Source organism: Gigantopelta aegis, chromosome 10, assembly GCF_016097555.1.
Source record: "Gigantopelta aegis isolate Gae_Host chromosome 10, Gae_host_genome, whole genome shotgun sequence".
In the NCBI taxonomy this organism is placed as follows: domain Eukaryota; kingdom Metazoa; phylum Mollusca; class Gastropoda; order Neomphalida; family Peltospiridae; genus Gigantopelta; species Gigantopelta aegis.
Window position 1 is genome coordinate 76,979,402 of NC_054708.1, and position 15,698 is coordinate 76,995,099.

Here is a 15,698-nt window from a genome sequence, read left to right on the forward strand (position 1 = left end):
CGGAATGAAATTCTTCGCCGTTATATGCTTCCCATTTTGGATCGACAGAGAGAACTCTTTCAGCAGGACAATGCCAGGCCGCATACGGCACGTGTAACAATGGATTTCCTACATAATAAGAACATTAATATGCTGCCATGGCCATCAAGATCGCCAGATCTCAACCCCATTGAACATCTATAGGACGAACTGGACAGACGTGTACGCCAGCGTGACCCGGAACCTCAGACGCTTCCGCAACTGCCACATGCACTGCAGGAAGAATGGGCTAGGATTCCACGTGCTCGGATTCAGAGACTCATTCAGACTATGCCAAGGAGGTATCGCGCAGTGATTGCTACTGCTGATGGCCACACATGGGTGGGGTGTATGCAGTTCCCATGGTTAAATTCGTAGTTGTTAGGTTTATAAATGGCCAAATGGATGGAAATGGTAGTGGCGATTGTATCCAACATCCAACATCAGTAGAACATTAATTTTGTACTTTTTAATTTAAATAGTATTAAAACCAAATTTGACGGCAAACAGTTTGCTTTAAAACAGACGTATATCAAACAAACACACAAAATACATTTAATTTTGTATTTGTAAATTATGTCATAATATGATGAAGGCCCATTTTAACTTTAAAAAGCTACTATTTTGAATATCGGATTTTGTTTTTAAATGATGAAATACACTATTGTATGTTTTTATTGCAGAACAACTCCTGTATTAAAGTGCCTGCTTTAATGATTTGCACTGGTGGGTCTTTGAAGGTATGTAGAACATAATAGTATCCACATAGTTCAAGATACAGGGAAATATAATGTCATAATCCTTTCATGTGCACAACGAATGACGTAATTTTGAGAAGCGCAAAGCGACTTCCCCAGTCTTATCTCTGTGTAATCGCTTACCAAAATTACGTCATTTCATTGTCCTTGTTAGTCATCAAAAATAATATGGATAATGTGCATAATAAAGAAACTCCTGTCGGGATTCAATAATCGTGACACTCGTTCCATAAAACCAGTACGACACACACGTGAGTATAATCTCTATATAAACCTCACCCTGAACTGCGGTACGGCAAGCGATGCTAACAATCTGGAGTTATTTGACTGGTTTCCAGTGTTGTCAATTCAGAAATAGTATAATTATTGGTAGTAAATTTTAAGGCACAGATGACTTTTACTTGTAGAATCCAGTAAATTGCATTTCAGGACATCTAGTTTTCAAACCAGCCTCGGTGGCGTCGTGGTTAGGCCATCGGTCTACAGGCTGGTAGGTACTGGGTTCGGATCCCAGTCGAGGCATGGGATTTTTAATCCAGATACCGACTCCAAACCCTGGGTGAGTGCTCCGCAAGGCTCAATGGGTAGGTGTAAACCACTTGCACCGACCAGTGATCCATAACTGGTTCAACAAAGGCCATGGTTTGTGCTATCCTGCCTGTGGGAAGCGCAAATAAAAGATCCCTTGCTGCCTGTCGTAAAAAAGAGTAGCCTATGTGGCGACAGCGGGTTTCCTCTAAAAAATACAGTGTCATAATGCCATATGTTTGACGTCCAATAGCCGATGATAAGATTAAAAATCAATGTGCTCTAGTGGCGTCGTTAAATAAAACAAACTTTACTTTTACTCTAGTTTTAAAAATGTTATGGGGGAACATATCCCCGAACCCCCTAGAAACGCTGCTTTACTCTCTCGATCTTAGTCAGCCCCCCATCCCAAATGCCTACTTGTTTCTGCCGTATCTGCATTTGAGAGGGTGGGGGTGGGGTAACAAGAAAAATGTTTCTTTTTTATATACAGTATATATAAACCAGGGTTGGTAGCGGTCTTCAAATTCCTTGAAAATCTTTGAATTTGAAAAACAATCTTTTAGGTCTTTGAAAGTCTTTGAATTGTAATAAACTCCTTTAAAAGTCTTCAAATTCTCACAAATCATAGCCAACGCAATGAAGACAACTTTTACAGCTGAATGCACTTGATATTTTACAGTTACAAGGTTGTAATCTGTCATGATGTATGTAAAACAAAAACAACTTTCTGCCATAGACAGCAACGTAGACGAGTTGATTTTGGTATTTTTGGCATTCTATTGTCTTTGACCGCTGTGTAAGTCTTTGAAAGTCTTTGAAAATGGTAGGTAATAGTATTTGAAAGTCTTTGAATTTGTTTGGTCTTTAAGGCTATGAACCCTGAAACTGTTCCCCTGTACTAAGTCTTGTCTGGCTCCTTCAGGGCTTATGCTTATAACTCTTTTGAGGTTAGAATTAAAACGACATACCCTAGAACGCCCGTGTAAGAAGTAATGCTTAGTAAAGACACGCTCTAGTTATTTTCGACGGTATTTCCAACATCATAGACTTTAGCTTCTCTCTGTTGTAACCATATTCAAATGTGTGTTGCAGGTTTGTAGATTAACTAAACTTAGTGTCCATGTTGTAACCATATCCAAATGTGTGTTGCAGGTTTGTAGATTAACTAAACTTAGTGTCCATGTTGTAACCATATTCAAATGTGTGTTGCAGGTTTGTAGATTCACTAAACTTAGTGTCCATGTTGTAACCATATCCAAATGTGTGTTGCAGGTTTGTAGATTCACTAAACTTAGTGTCCATGTTGTAACCATATCCAAATGTGTGTTGCAGGTTTGTAGATTAACCAAACTTAGTGTGCATGTTATAACCATATCCAAATGTGTGTTGCAGGTTTGTAGATTAACCAAACTTAGTGTCCATGTTATAACCATATCCAAATGTGTGTTGCAGGTTTGTAGATTAACTAAACTTAGTGTCCATTTTAACGGGCTGAAACTAGTGTCTGCGGCTTTAAGTGGTCAAATCTCTAATGACGTCAGAAGCATTTAATTTGTACAGCATTGACATGATGTTGAACTTTCAGACTATAGCAGTCTTGAGTCCAGACGCTAAATGTTTTACAAGCGCCAGGGCTATTGAAGTGTATTTAAATGAGGGGAAGGGGAGCACTGTTAGGGGATCCAGGGGCGTGTTCAGTTACGGCAATCCCAGCATTCTGATTACAATAACGGGAAAACATGACTCTCTGTTCCACTCCCCCTGAATTTCGGACCTTGTTCCCATTCTGTGTGTCTCCTGGTAGAAATCTTTTGTTTTGCAAGCTTGTTTGTACTGATTATAAAGAAAATCAATATGTTTTTGGGGTTTTTTGGGGTTTTTTGTTGCTTTGTTCTGGGTTTTTTTTTTTTATTCTGGGGAGTGTTTTGTTGTTTTTTGTTTGTTGTTATGGTTTTTTGTGTTGTTAATTTTTATTTATTTATTTTTGCTTTGTTTTTTTGTTTTATTTCGTAGGGGTTTTTGTGGTTTCTTTTTGGTTTTGTTTTGTTTTGTTTTATTGTTGAGTTTTTTGATATGATGAGGGCTTTTTCTTATTATGGGTGACGGGGTAAATTTGTTTTATTTGGTTTCGGTTGGTTGGTTGGTTGTAGTAATTTCAATAAAAACTCAAGATAGTGACTTGATTAAATCATTTGGTAAGTGCTAGTGGGTTTTCGGCAACACATCACCGTTTGCAGTGTGTTTACTGTGTGTAGTAGTCCGTGTTAGGGACTAGGTCTTCGTTAGACTGGTATACAAAATACTGAAATACCACTGGTTCCTTAATCATTACAAGTAGACTGACCTATTTAGCATTAAATAACCCAGTGGTTTGAGTTCCCTTGTTGTTTTCTAAACGATGACAAATGTGCATGTGGTGTGCTGCCACTTACATCAACCAAAATAAACCGTTGCTTTGGTTTGTTTACCACCCTCCCCCAGCCACCCCCCCACCCCCACCCCACCCCCCTAGGTACGGCCCGATGGTGTTTAACCTTTAGAAATATATCGTAGGAAATAGTGGTCAGTTCATATTACAATTAAAAAATTCAACGAAAATATACTCAGTTTCCGTGTAACATTTGAAACCTTTGGGTAGTGTCGTTCTCAGAACATTGGATTCCACTTAAATAGATGTCAAAAAATCATTACACGTAACAAACTACGTTTAGACAGAAATGTCGTACAGTGTTGTAGGATCAAGTACCTTTAATCCATTCATGCTATTTTTGTCCGTTTCCTATTCATTAAATGTTAATTCATGGAACTAAACAACAACAAAAGTAGTAACAACAACAACAACAACAAAATGAAAAAAAAATCACACAAGAAACAACAAACGAAACGAAACGAAACGAAAAACAACAACAAAACCCTAAAAAAAAAAAAAAAAAAAAAAAATACAAGAAACAACAAAAGAAACGAAACGAGTCTACGAAACCAAACCAAAAATTCAAGAAACAAAACATAACAAAACACGTAGCGGGTTTCGTCTCTAAGACTATATGCCAAAATTACTAAATATTTGACATCCAATAGCCGATGATTAATAAAAAAATAAAAAACTAATTTTAAACTTCTTTTTTTCTTTTTTCTTTTTTAATTAAAATCTATTGTATTAATAGGAAATTGGCAGTGATTCACTGGAGGACATGAGCAGACTCGGGGACAAACACAAACTGAAGACGCCTTTTGTCGACAGTCTTCTCAAAATGCACAACAAACTGAGAGCGCGACATGACGCCCCGGTCCTGATGCACAGCGACGAACTGTCCAAGTACGCCCAGGAGTGGGCTGAATTCCTGGCGCACATGGACCAGATCAAACACAGCCCGTGCACGCTGAAAGGACAGCGACTGGGGGAGAACATCGCCTGCAAGTTCGACATGGCGGGCTTTGTCGACTACTCGGGTAAGAGGTGTCGTAAGATTGCAGCGTGCCGTAAAAACGTTTCTTTTGTTTAACGACACCACTAGAGCACATTGATTTATTAATCATCTACTATTGTCAAACATGTGGTAATTTCGACATATAGTCTTAGAGAGGAAACCTGCTAAAGTTTTTCATTAGTAGCAAGGGATCTTTTATATGCACTATACCACAGACAGGATAGCATGTGTGTGTTTTGTGTGTCTGTTGTATGTGCGTGTGTGATGTGTGTGTGCGTATGTGTTGTGTGTGTATTGGGTGTGGTGTGTGTGTGTGTGTTGTGTGTGTTTTGTATTGTGTGTGGGGGCTGTATGTGTGTTATGTGCGTGTTATGTGTGTGTTGTGTGTGTATGGGTGTGTTGTTTTGCGTGTGGTGTTTGCGTGTGGTGTGTGTGTGTATTGTATGTGTGTGTGGTGTGTGTGTGTTTTGTTTGTGTGTTGTGTGTGTTATGTGTGCTGTGATGTGTCTGTTGTGTGTGTGTTGTATGTGAGTGTTGTGTCTGTATTTTGTAGTGTGTGTGTTGTGTGTGCGTTGTGTATGTGTTGTATATGTGGTGTGTTGGGTGTGTGGTGTGTATGTGTGTGTGTGTGTGTGTGTGTGTGTTTGTTGTGTGTGTTGTGTATGCATGTGTTGTATGTGCGTGTGTGTTATGTGTGTGGTGTGTGTGTATTGTGTGTGTTGTGAGTGTGCGTTGTGTGTGTGTTTTGTATTGTGTGTGTGTGTGTGTGGTGTGTGTGTTGTATGTATGTTGTATGTGTGGTTAATGTGTATGTGTGCTGTGTGTGTGTTGTGTGTGTTGTGTGTATGTATTGTATGTGTGTTGTGTTGTGTGTGTGTTGTGTGTGTTATGTGTGATGTGCTGTGTGTTTTGTGTCTGTATTTTGTATTGTGTGTGTGTTGTGTATGTGTTGTGTGTGTTGGATTTGCGTTATGTGGTGTGTGTGTGTGTTGTGTGTGCGTGTATTGTATGTGTGCTGTGTGTGTTGTGTGTGTATTATATGTGTGTTGTGTGTGTTTGTTGTGTTGTGTGTGTTCGTTGTGTGTGTGTGTGTGAGTTGTGTGGTTTGTGTGTTGTCTGTATGTTGCGTGTGTTGTTTTTGTGTTGTGTGTGTGTGTGTGTGTGGAGAGAGAGAGTGTGAGGAGGGGAAAGAAACAGAAAGAGGGAAAACGAGAGAGGGAGAGAGAGAGAGAAAGAGAGAGAGAGAGAGAGAGAGAGAGAGAGAGAGAGAGAGAGAGAGAGGAGGGAGGGAGGGAGAGAGAGAAACAGACTAGTTAGACAAACAGAACGTATTTTGACACCCAGTGTGTGTTTTTGGTATAGGTGTGTCGTTAAACATTCATTCATTCATTCATTCCTTGTTCGTATTAATTCGATGGTTGTTGGTAGTTGCGGAAACAACTGTTTGACATATTGAGAGGTGTGTTAGTTTTGGCACTAAGAGCACTGCAACCTTGCTTACCTTGTTATTTTCATTCTTTTGCCTTGAGTTAGCCTGTAGAGACTGGACGGGACGTAGCTCGGTTGGTAAAGCGCCGCCTGATGCGCGGTCGGTCTAGGATCTATTCCCGTTGGTGGGCCCAATTGGGCTATTTCTAGTTCCAGCCAGTGCTCGACAACTAGTGTAACAAAGTTCGTGTTATGTACTATTCTGCCTGTCGGATATTGTATATAAAATATCCTTTGCTGCAAATCAAAAAGAGTAGCCCATGGAGTGTCGACAGCGGGTTCCTCCTCTCATTATCTCTGTCGTCCTTAACCATATGTATTACCCGAATGGTTAAAAATATCTTGGTACGTATCAAAGTGATACGTCCCACTTGGCGTAACGTAACACTTCGACGTCATCGATTGGTGCACTAAAACAACCTTACACGAACATCAATCAAACGAGTTGAATGATATAAATTAAGATCGATTATGGGTAATAAATAGGATATTAAACTCGCTACCATTTCGTATCATGTTTATGTCCCTCGAGAAATAATTATTTCACTTGGGGCATAAATATGATACGAAATGGAAGTTCGTTTAATATCCTATAAAAAAAGTGCATACATATACGTTAAAACCATTTAACTGATTATACAAAATATATATTGAGAGCGTAAAATTAAATCATGGTATTAAACCACCTTCAGTGCTCGGAGGCCGAGGTAGTTTCTGTTTCTGTGCGTTAATAAAATTCATTACAAAACAACTACACGTACTAATATTATTTGTGTTCGTATTGCAGCTAAAGAAGTTGCACTGCAGTGGTACAGCGAACATTTAAACTACGATTTCTCTACCCACAAAGGAACAAACGCTGGTTGGTATCATCAGTCTACATATCGTTCTTTCTTACTGTTATATTCTAATATCACAGTCCAATTTACAGTAACAATTACAGTGTTGGTCATTCGAATTTCTGAATAAAAAATCAAACTAGTATTAAAACATCATAGCAATATGCCTGCACCGTTAAGCTCAGTTTGACAGCGAGCCAGTGATGACATGCACTTATGAATCGATATCGGTGAAGACATGTACTTATGAATCGATATTATTGGTGACATGTACTTAGGAATCGATATTACTGGTAACATTTACTTATGAATCGATATTACTGGTGACATGTACTTAGGAATCGATATTACTGGTGACATGTACTTAGGAATCGATATTACTGGTGACATGTACTTAGGAATCGATATTACTGGTGACATGCACTTATGAATCGATATCGGTGAAGACATGTACTTATGAATCGATATTACTGGTGACATGTACTTATGAATCGATATTACTGGTGACATGTACTTATGAATCAATATTACTGATGACATGTACTTATGAATCGATATTACTGGTGACATGCGCGTACGAATCGATATCGGTGAAGATATGTATTTATGAATCGATATTACTGGTGGCATGTACTTATGAATCGATATTACTGGTGACATGTACTTATGAATCGATATTACTGGTGACATGTTCTTATGAATCAATATTACTGGTGACATGTACTTAGGAATCGATATTACTGGTGACATGTACTTAGGAATCGATATTACTGGTGACATGTACTTAGGAATCGATATTACTGGTGACATGCACTTATGAATCGATATCGGTGAAGACATGTACTTATGAATCGATATTACTGGTGACATGTACTTATGAATCGATATTACTGGTGACATGTACTTATGAATCAATATTACTGATGACATGTACTTATGAATCGATATTACTGGTGACATGCGCGTACGAATCGATATCGTTGAAGATATGTATTTATGAATCGATATTACTGGTGGCATGTACTTATGAATCGATATTACTGGTGGCATGTACTTATGAATCGATATTACTGGTGACATGTTCTTATGAATCAATATTACTGGTGACATGTACTTATGAATCGATATTACTGGTGACATTCACGTACGAATCGATATCAGTGATGACATGCACTTATATATATATATATATATATATATATATATATATATATATATATATACGTGTATATATAATCGTGTCTATTCCAGGTAAATCGGTGTATATTTATCTAGTCATCATATCTTGAGCGTATGACGAAGAAGAAGAATATAATATTATTGGCAATACATACATTGATTGCAGAATAAGGTAGAATTAAGTCTCTTTGTAACCCACACACACACAAACACACATACATACACACACACACAACATATATACTGATTCCACTGGAATAGACACGATTATAGCCGTGTCTGTTCCAGTGTAATAGGTATATATGTTGGGGGGGGGGGGGGGGACAAAGAGTCTTAATTCTACCTTATTCTGCAATCACTGTATGTATTGCCAATAATATTATATTCTTTTCTTCGTCATACGCTCAAGATATGATGACTAGATAAATTTATTCATATTTGTTCTCTGGCCAACGGAACGGAAGAACATTTACACTAGTTATGATCGGCAATGGAATATATTGTTCGAAGTTACTTATTCTTTTATTTCCAGATGTTTGTTTCAATTTTAAAAAATCGTTTTGAAGACAATTTGTTATTTAAGGTATTGTAGGCGACAAGTCATTGAATGTATGTGGATAGACGATTCCGGAAAACTATAAACTTGTGAAATAAAACGGTTTGTTTCATTAATTGTTCGTTTTATATTAATTGCAGGATACATAAAATAACCAGGTACTGTCTTAAAATATCGGCTTTATCCTGCGTAGGCCGAATGGCAAATTCTGCTCGACAAAGCCTCGCGGCCTTCGCTATTTTGACCGTCGCAGGATAAAGCCGTTATCTTAAGACAGTAACCGGTTATTAGCTATATATACTAAAAGGCAAAAGTTATTGTGACATGGAATGTTTGGAGTAATAAATTTGTGAATGGATTTATGGGTGTAAACCAGAGAAAATGTGCATGAAACAGCTCGAAGAAATGCAACCAAGCAGTTGTTGCAGGGATTGCCTGCTTTGTGTAAGAAACACTGAGTATTCGGGAGAAATCCTCTTCAGTGTTTACCATAAAAGGCCAGACATTCAGTCGCAAATCACTGCCACTTTGTGCAGCCTTCAGAAGTCTAGAAGTCAGAAAAACACCATTAGTGAACCGTTTGATGCAATTTCTTCATGCCACGCCTCAATTAAAATGACAGATGTCATAGGGATGCTTGAGTTTGGAAAGTCGCAGCATGACGTCACGTCAATTCAATGTCCACAGAAACATCATATGGCACTTATGGCAACGATATCAACAAAAGAACCAGGTCAGGGACCGTCCCCGTAGCAACCGACCACCCGTGACAACCCCACGCCAAGACACATGGATCCGAACCACGCATCTGCTAAACAAGTTCCAGCCAGCTACCCTCACAGCCAGTACCATCCCTGACAAGAGAGGTGTATCAGCGAGGACAGTCCGACGACGTCTACACATCTACGGCATCCGTGCAAGACGCCCAGCCAGAAGGCCAATCATCGACGTCGACGTCTCCAGTGGTGCAGACAACACCTGCGATGGACAGCGCGTGACTGGAGACGTGTCCTTTTCATTGATGAATCCCGTTTCCTTCTCCACAGATCTGACGGCAGGACACGTGTCTACAGACGTCAAGGTGAACGTTACGTCACGCCATGTGTTCTTGAAGGGGATCGTTTTGGAGGCGGTGGCGTTATGATATGGAATGGAATTACAGCCACAGGCAGGACTCAGATGGTTGTGATTGAAGCCAATTTGAATGCTGTGAGGTACCGATATGAATTTTTGCAAACAACTGTGTTGCTGTTTTTGCAGCAGAACGGACCCGGGATGACATTACAACACGATAACGCCAGACCACACATTGCTAGAGTTGTGCAGCAGTATCTCAGTCAGAACAATGTTGATGTGCTACCATAGCCTGCCAGGTCCTCGGATTTGTCATCAATCGAACATGTCTGGGATGAAATGAAACGATGCTTGCGACGTCTTCCAAATCCTCCAACAACACTGCAGGAACTCCGCTTTATCCTTCCTCAGATCTGGAATGGCATTCGCAGGAACTTTCACCAGCGTTTAGTGGCATCATTGAGATGACGGTGCCAGGCCTGTATCAGTGCTCAAGGTGGACACACTCGCTACTGACTGTGTGAACTTCGCTCTGGACCCCCTCTAGTGATCTGGCTCATTTGTATATGGCAAGTGAGCACAGTTCATGGACTATTGCTCGTCTCCATACCTTCGGACATTTCTCTTTCCATGTTATAACGTTTCATATACGGCAGTAAAAACTTATCATCAATTATCTTTGTCTTTTGTGTGTCACAGTAACTTTTGCCTTTTAGTATTATGTATCTTAAAACAGTCTAATGGATGAGGTGAAAATTATTCGTCTTGAAAAAACAATTGACTCGAAGTTATTGTCAAAAAAAATAAAAATAAATAGCACATTTTAAAGGGTTAAACTGAAGGGAGACCATTATTGTTTATAAAACGTTGAGCGGAGTGTTTACCTTGTGGTCAGTCATTGTTAATCATTCATGACTGAAGCATGTTCACATTGGGTTGTAGTTCGTCTGTTTGTTCTGCCAGAGTGTTAATGTTATCGTAGCAGACCACTGTTATTTGTGAATCTTCAGCTGAGATGTATGCCTACCAGCCCGTGGCAACCTAAATGTCCACCTATGGTTTAAAAATAAAGAAAGATACAGGTATTTTTAGTCTCAAGGAAATTACAAAAAGGGTCATAATTGTAAAGAGGACTTATTTTAAATATGTTTAGTTAAATGTTTGTGTTACTTTCATCATAATGTGTCCAAACTGCATGGTTTTGGGTGCATTTTTTGACAATTTTCACACCCATACAAACACACCCAAGCGGGAGTTGGCGGATATCACATATATTTATGGAAACTTTACTCATCGAACCTTACAAAAACCCTAATTTGAATAAAGGTTTAGCTATTAAATTTTTCACAAAATCAGTTTGTTTGAAAATTACCCAAAATGATCGTTCGCCACTTTTGTCACAAGGAAAGCCTAGTGTATGAATACCAAGCCTCATTACAGCTAAACCATTTGCACTGCTGGTGACAAACCAATTGTCATTTGTTTAAAAATAACTCCTTAGCTATCACTAAGCTAAATAATTTACTTGCTATTCCAAATAATTCGCTTTTAAACATGGATCTGTGCAAAACCAACAAGCGAACTCTTTGCGCGCCGGGCACACACGGGAACTAACAGTACACTGTGTGGAGCGGGCAAAGTGTTCTTACTCGATCATTTGTTCTCCTCTCTTTTTGTTTTTATTGTTTGTTTGTTGAGGGTTTTGGTTTCTTTGTTTTGTCTTTATTTTTGATGGATTTTGTTGTTGTTGTTGTTGTTGTTACTTGTGGGGGATTTTCGTGCTGATTGGGATATTACGGATGCAAACGTAGGTTATCACAATGCTTTGAAAAACAACTTCGATCACCACGGATGTTTAAAACTGGACATGGCTGTTCATTTTAAAGTCAACACACACACACACACACACACACACACATACACGCTAATAAGAAATGTTACTTTGAGAATAATAAGAAATGGTGATGACAGCCGACTCCCGCATGGGCCTGGGTGTGGTTTGTATGTGTGTGAACATTGCCAAAATTGTGCCCAAACTACATTTAACTATAAATATTTAAAATGAGTCCTCTTTATAATTATGACCTTTTTTGTAATTTCCTTGACACTAAAAATACCTGTATCTTTCTTTATTTTCAAACCATAGGTGGGCATTTCGGATGCCAGGGGCTGGCATGAGTAAATCTCGGCTGAATATTTTCATATAACTGCGGTCTTCTACAAAATACTACTTTAAGAAGGACTATTAAGAAAATATTATTTCCGGACTGAATAATTACAAGAAATGTTACTTTGCAGGTCAGTTCACTCAGATGGTGTGGAAAAGCACAAGACACATGGGGGTGGGTAAGGCGAAGTCCCCTGAAGGAAAGGTGGTGGTGGTGGCTTCCTATCGACCTCCCGGTAACGTCGTGGGACAGTACGAAGAAAACGTGGCTCCCCCGAACGAAGACATTCCAGAGGAAGGCATAAAAGCCATTTTGAGTACGTCGAAAACGGCAGTCACGGGCTGTATGTCTATGCTTCGTAAGTTTGGTATGGACAAGAAAGCTTAAGACTTATATCAGAACTATTCCAGACATTATCACATTGGGAGAAGTAGAGGGCAACTTAAACCATGTGTATGTCGCGTGTGCTGAATTGTTTTTTATTTTTTTGTTCATTTTGAAGGGGTGGCGTGAAGTGGAAGATGACGTTTCAAAATTAAGGTAAATCAATTCAATTAATTCAATTCCATTTAAATACAATGCAATTCAATTCCAATTCAATTAATTTCAATTCGAAATTTAACTTAATTTAATTATATTAATTAATTGTACTTTTTTCCTTACTTTCTTCAGGTGGATGTAGGTTAGTTTGGGGGTATTATTTTATTTGTTTGAGATTGTTTTCTTCATATTTGGTCTATTTAGCACCGTTAATCGTAATAACCTTTTCTGGATAGGTTCCCGTAAAATCATAGAAATACTAGTTTATTAAAGGGGTACCAATTTGATAACTATAACTTTGTTCATGCGTCGTAGAAATTAAAACAAATGTCTTATACACCCATACCCACGTGATAATGTCTCGAACAAGTCTTGTTGGTTGATGTCTTTATTTGGACGTAGAAACCTATTGCTGAGTATGTATGGTATATATTACTACATAGCCTGAGTATGTACAACATTAAAATGTAATTCAGTTTTGTCGTCTTTCAAATAATAAGTTCGAGGGATGATCTGTTATTTCCAAGGAGTGATGAGAATTATAAAAAGATACCTCTGGAATATCTGATTCGTCCAAAAGGTTTTGTTTTAGCATTAGTTATTGGGAATTTTTGTAAAGTCAATATAGCTTTGCATCAATGCCTATCATATAACTTGAAATGCAAAGGATTCCAAAACTACAGTGGAATATGACACTGTATACAAATACCTGTACTATATAACGTCAATCTCGAAAACATTCATGTCTCTTTAATACCTTTTGGAATCACAAAGTTCCCCTTCAGTATTTGCTTATTAAGCCATAAGAACAAAATTGTAATGAGCTGAGCAGGTGAACCTTTAACGTCGACCTTAATGAAAGCATTCTCTTTGTATACTTGTTAATATAACCGTATGACCACAACCATCAGTAGTTACCTATACGTAATTACAGCAATAAACGTCCACTCCTCACAAACACGTGGCATCATTATCTACAGTAGATAGCCAAAGGGTTTCGTCTTCATTGTTAGATTAACACTAACTGGTGAGGTATATAAGTGGTAGGGCATTTACTCGAGATGCATGGTCTTAAGATCGATTTCCCCATCTGTCTCTACAGATATATATATATATATATATATTGATATATATATATATATATATATATATATATATATATATATATATATATATATATATATATATATATCCTCTTGATCTCTCGAACTTGAACTCAATACCAAAACAAGAAACATTTTAGGTTGGGACCAAGGGCAAAAAGGCATATAGACAAACTCCCTGAAAAAGGCACTTCAATTTAATTTGTAAACAAATTGTAAAAAAAAAACGTGACACTTTAATTTTTAAGGGGGTACAGGTTCCCCCTGGTCCCCTCCCTTAACCCGCCCTTGCAAAACAGTTGTTATTTAAAAAGTACTGAGATACCGTTTAGTCAACTAGTCCTTTTCTTCCCTGGGCACTAAAACGTAAAGTGATGTAGAACTAATTGAGATAATGTCTGCAGCAAAGCGAAGAGCAAACGACCACAACATCGCGTTGCATTTATCAATCAAACTCGGGCGTGTCAACTCAATGACAAAATGCTGCATAGCGTTTCTCACTTGGCTCTCCGAGGATGTTAATTTGGTGTCAGAAGTGGGACCACCATCGCTCGCTGCCTCGTGGGATCTCAACTAGATTTGACGGAGAAGTCATAACAGAATATAATTATGAGTCTGAAGTGTTAAGACATGGTGAGAAAAGTAGGCAAGTACTGGAGAGGATGCCAAGAGGTCCACAGAGGATATTATAGTGCTCTACTGTAAATCAAAATTTAAATTAAACAACTTATCGTTTTTCACAATTCCTGAGAACATTATAATTTATGCTGAAATGTATTAAATAAATAGAAAGCGAAACCCATTAAACTAATTTCACCACACGCATAAAGGTGACATAATGTGTATATCGGAATATAGTATTATTTGTTATTTTGATTTCTTTCTTCTTTGAATTGTAACAGATATTTCAAATCAATTTGTTACCCTCCATTTGCTTTTTTGTTGTTTAATTTTTGTATATTTATTTTTTTATTTTTTTGGGGGTTGGTAGGTAAATGTTTAATGTTTTGTTTTGTTTTGGTTATATGTACATGCATGTACACATTATATCCATGAGATATATAAATATATATATTGTAGAATGTATTTGTTGTATTCAAACTATTATTAGATATTTTATCAAATTCCCTTGACTTATGCTATGTTTCAACAAATATTTAGCATTCCTATGTTACTTTCTCTTCACATTATCCATCTGAAATGGTGTTAGACATATTTTAATTTTATATATTCATGATACCAGTAAGGTGACGGTGTTCAACTCGCACACTGATGTACTGCAGTTTGTGTGGTGATATATAAACGCATACAGATGATATTTCCGTGTTCATTTGGATATATCCTACGAGTTATTGCTTTCTACTTTTGCCTCTTACTGGGAATAGTTTGATGAATACACAAATCTTCAAAACTTATTACGATATGTTTTCTTTACCTACATAACACGCAGACACAACCCACACCAATTTGGTAAGAAGACCTAAAATAGTCGCAGTAGACCTAAAATTTTCGCATTAGATTGATCACTTTAATGAACGTCATAACTAAAACAAGTTTGTTTTGTTTAACGACATAACTTGAGCACATTGAGTTATTAATCATCGGCTATTGGATATCAAACATTTGGTAATTTTAACATATTGTCTTAGAGGAAAACCCGCTACACGTTTCCATTAGTAGCAAGGGATCTTTTATATACACCATCCCAAAGACATGATAGTATATAGCACGACCTTTGATATACCAGTCATGGTCCACTGTCTGGACATTTAATCTGAATGTTAAAATAAATTAAAACTAAATTAATATTCTTCTTTCTTTTGCCACAATTGGTATATCAAAGGCGTGGTATGCACTATCCTGCCTGTGGTATGGTGCATATAAAAGATCCCTTGCTACTAATGGAACATTTTTTAGCGGGTTTCCTCTCTAAAACTATATGTCAAAATTACCAAATGTTGATATCCAGTAGCCGATGATGAATAAATCAGTGTGCTCTAGTGAGGTCGTTAAACA

At 37.8% G+C, this 15,698-nt stretch overlaps 1 protein-coding gene across 1 annotated transcript in view; it reads left to right on the forward strand.

The window, feature by feature from the left end:
• Nucleotides 1–15,000, forward strand: part of LOC121383816 — an 81,261-nt gene extending 66,261 nt beyond the window's left edge. Inside the window, 4 exon segments of the mRNA XM_041513915.1 lie at nt 702–758; nt 4,472–4,757; nt 7,011–7,085; nt 12,170–15,000. Of these exon segments, the coding sequence (XP_041369849.1) occupies nt 702–758; nt 4,472–4,757; nt 7,011–7,085; nt 12,170–12,426 (675 nt within the window). The 3' untranslated portion in view covers nt 12,427–15,000.
• Nucleotides 15,001–15,698: the final 698 nt, after the last annotated feature.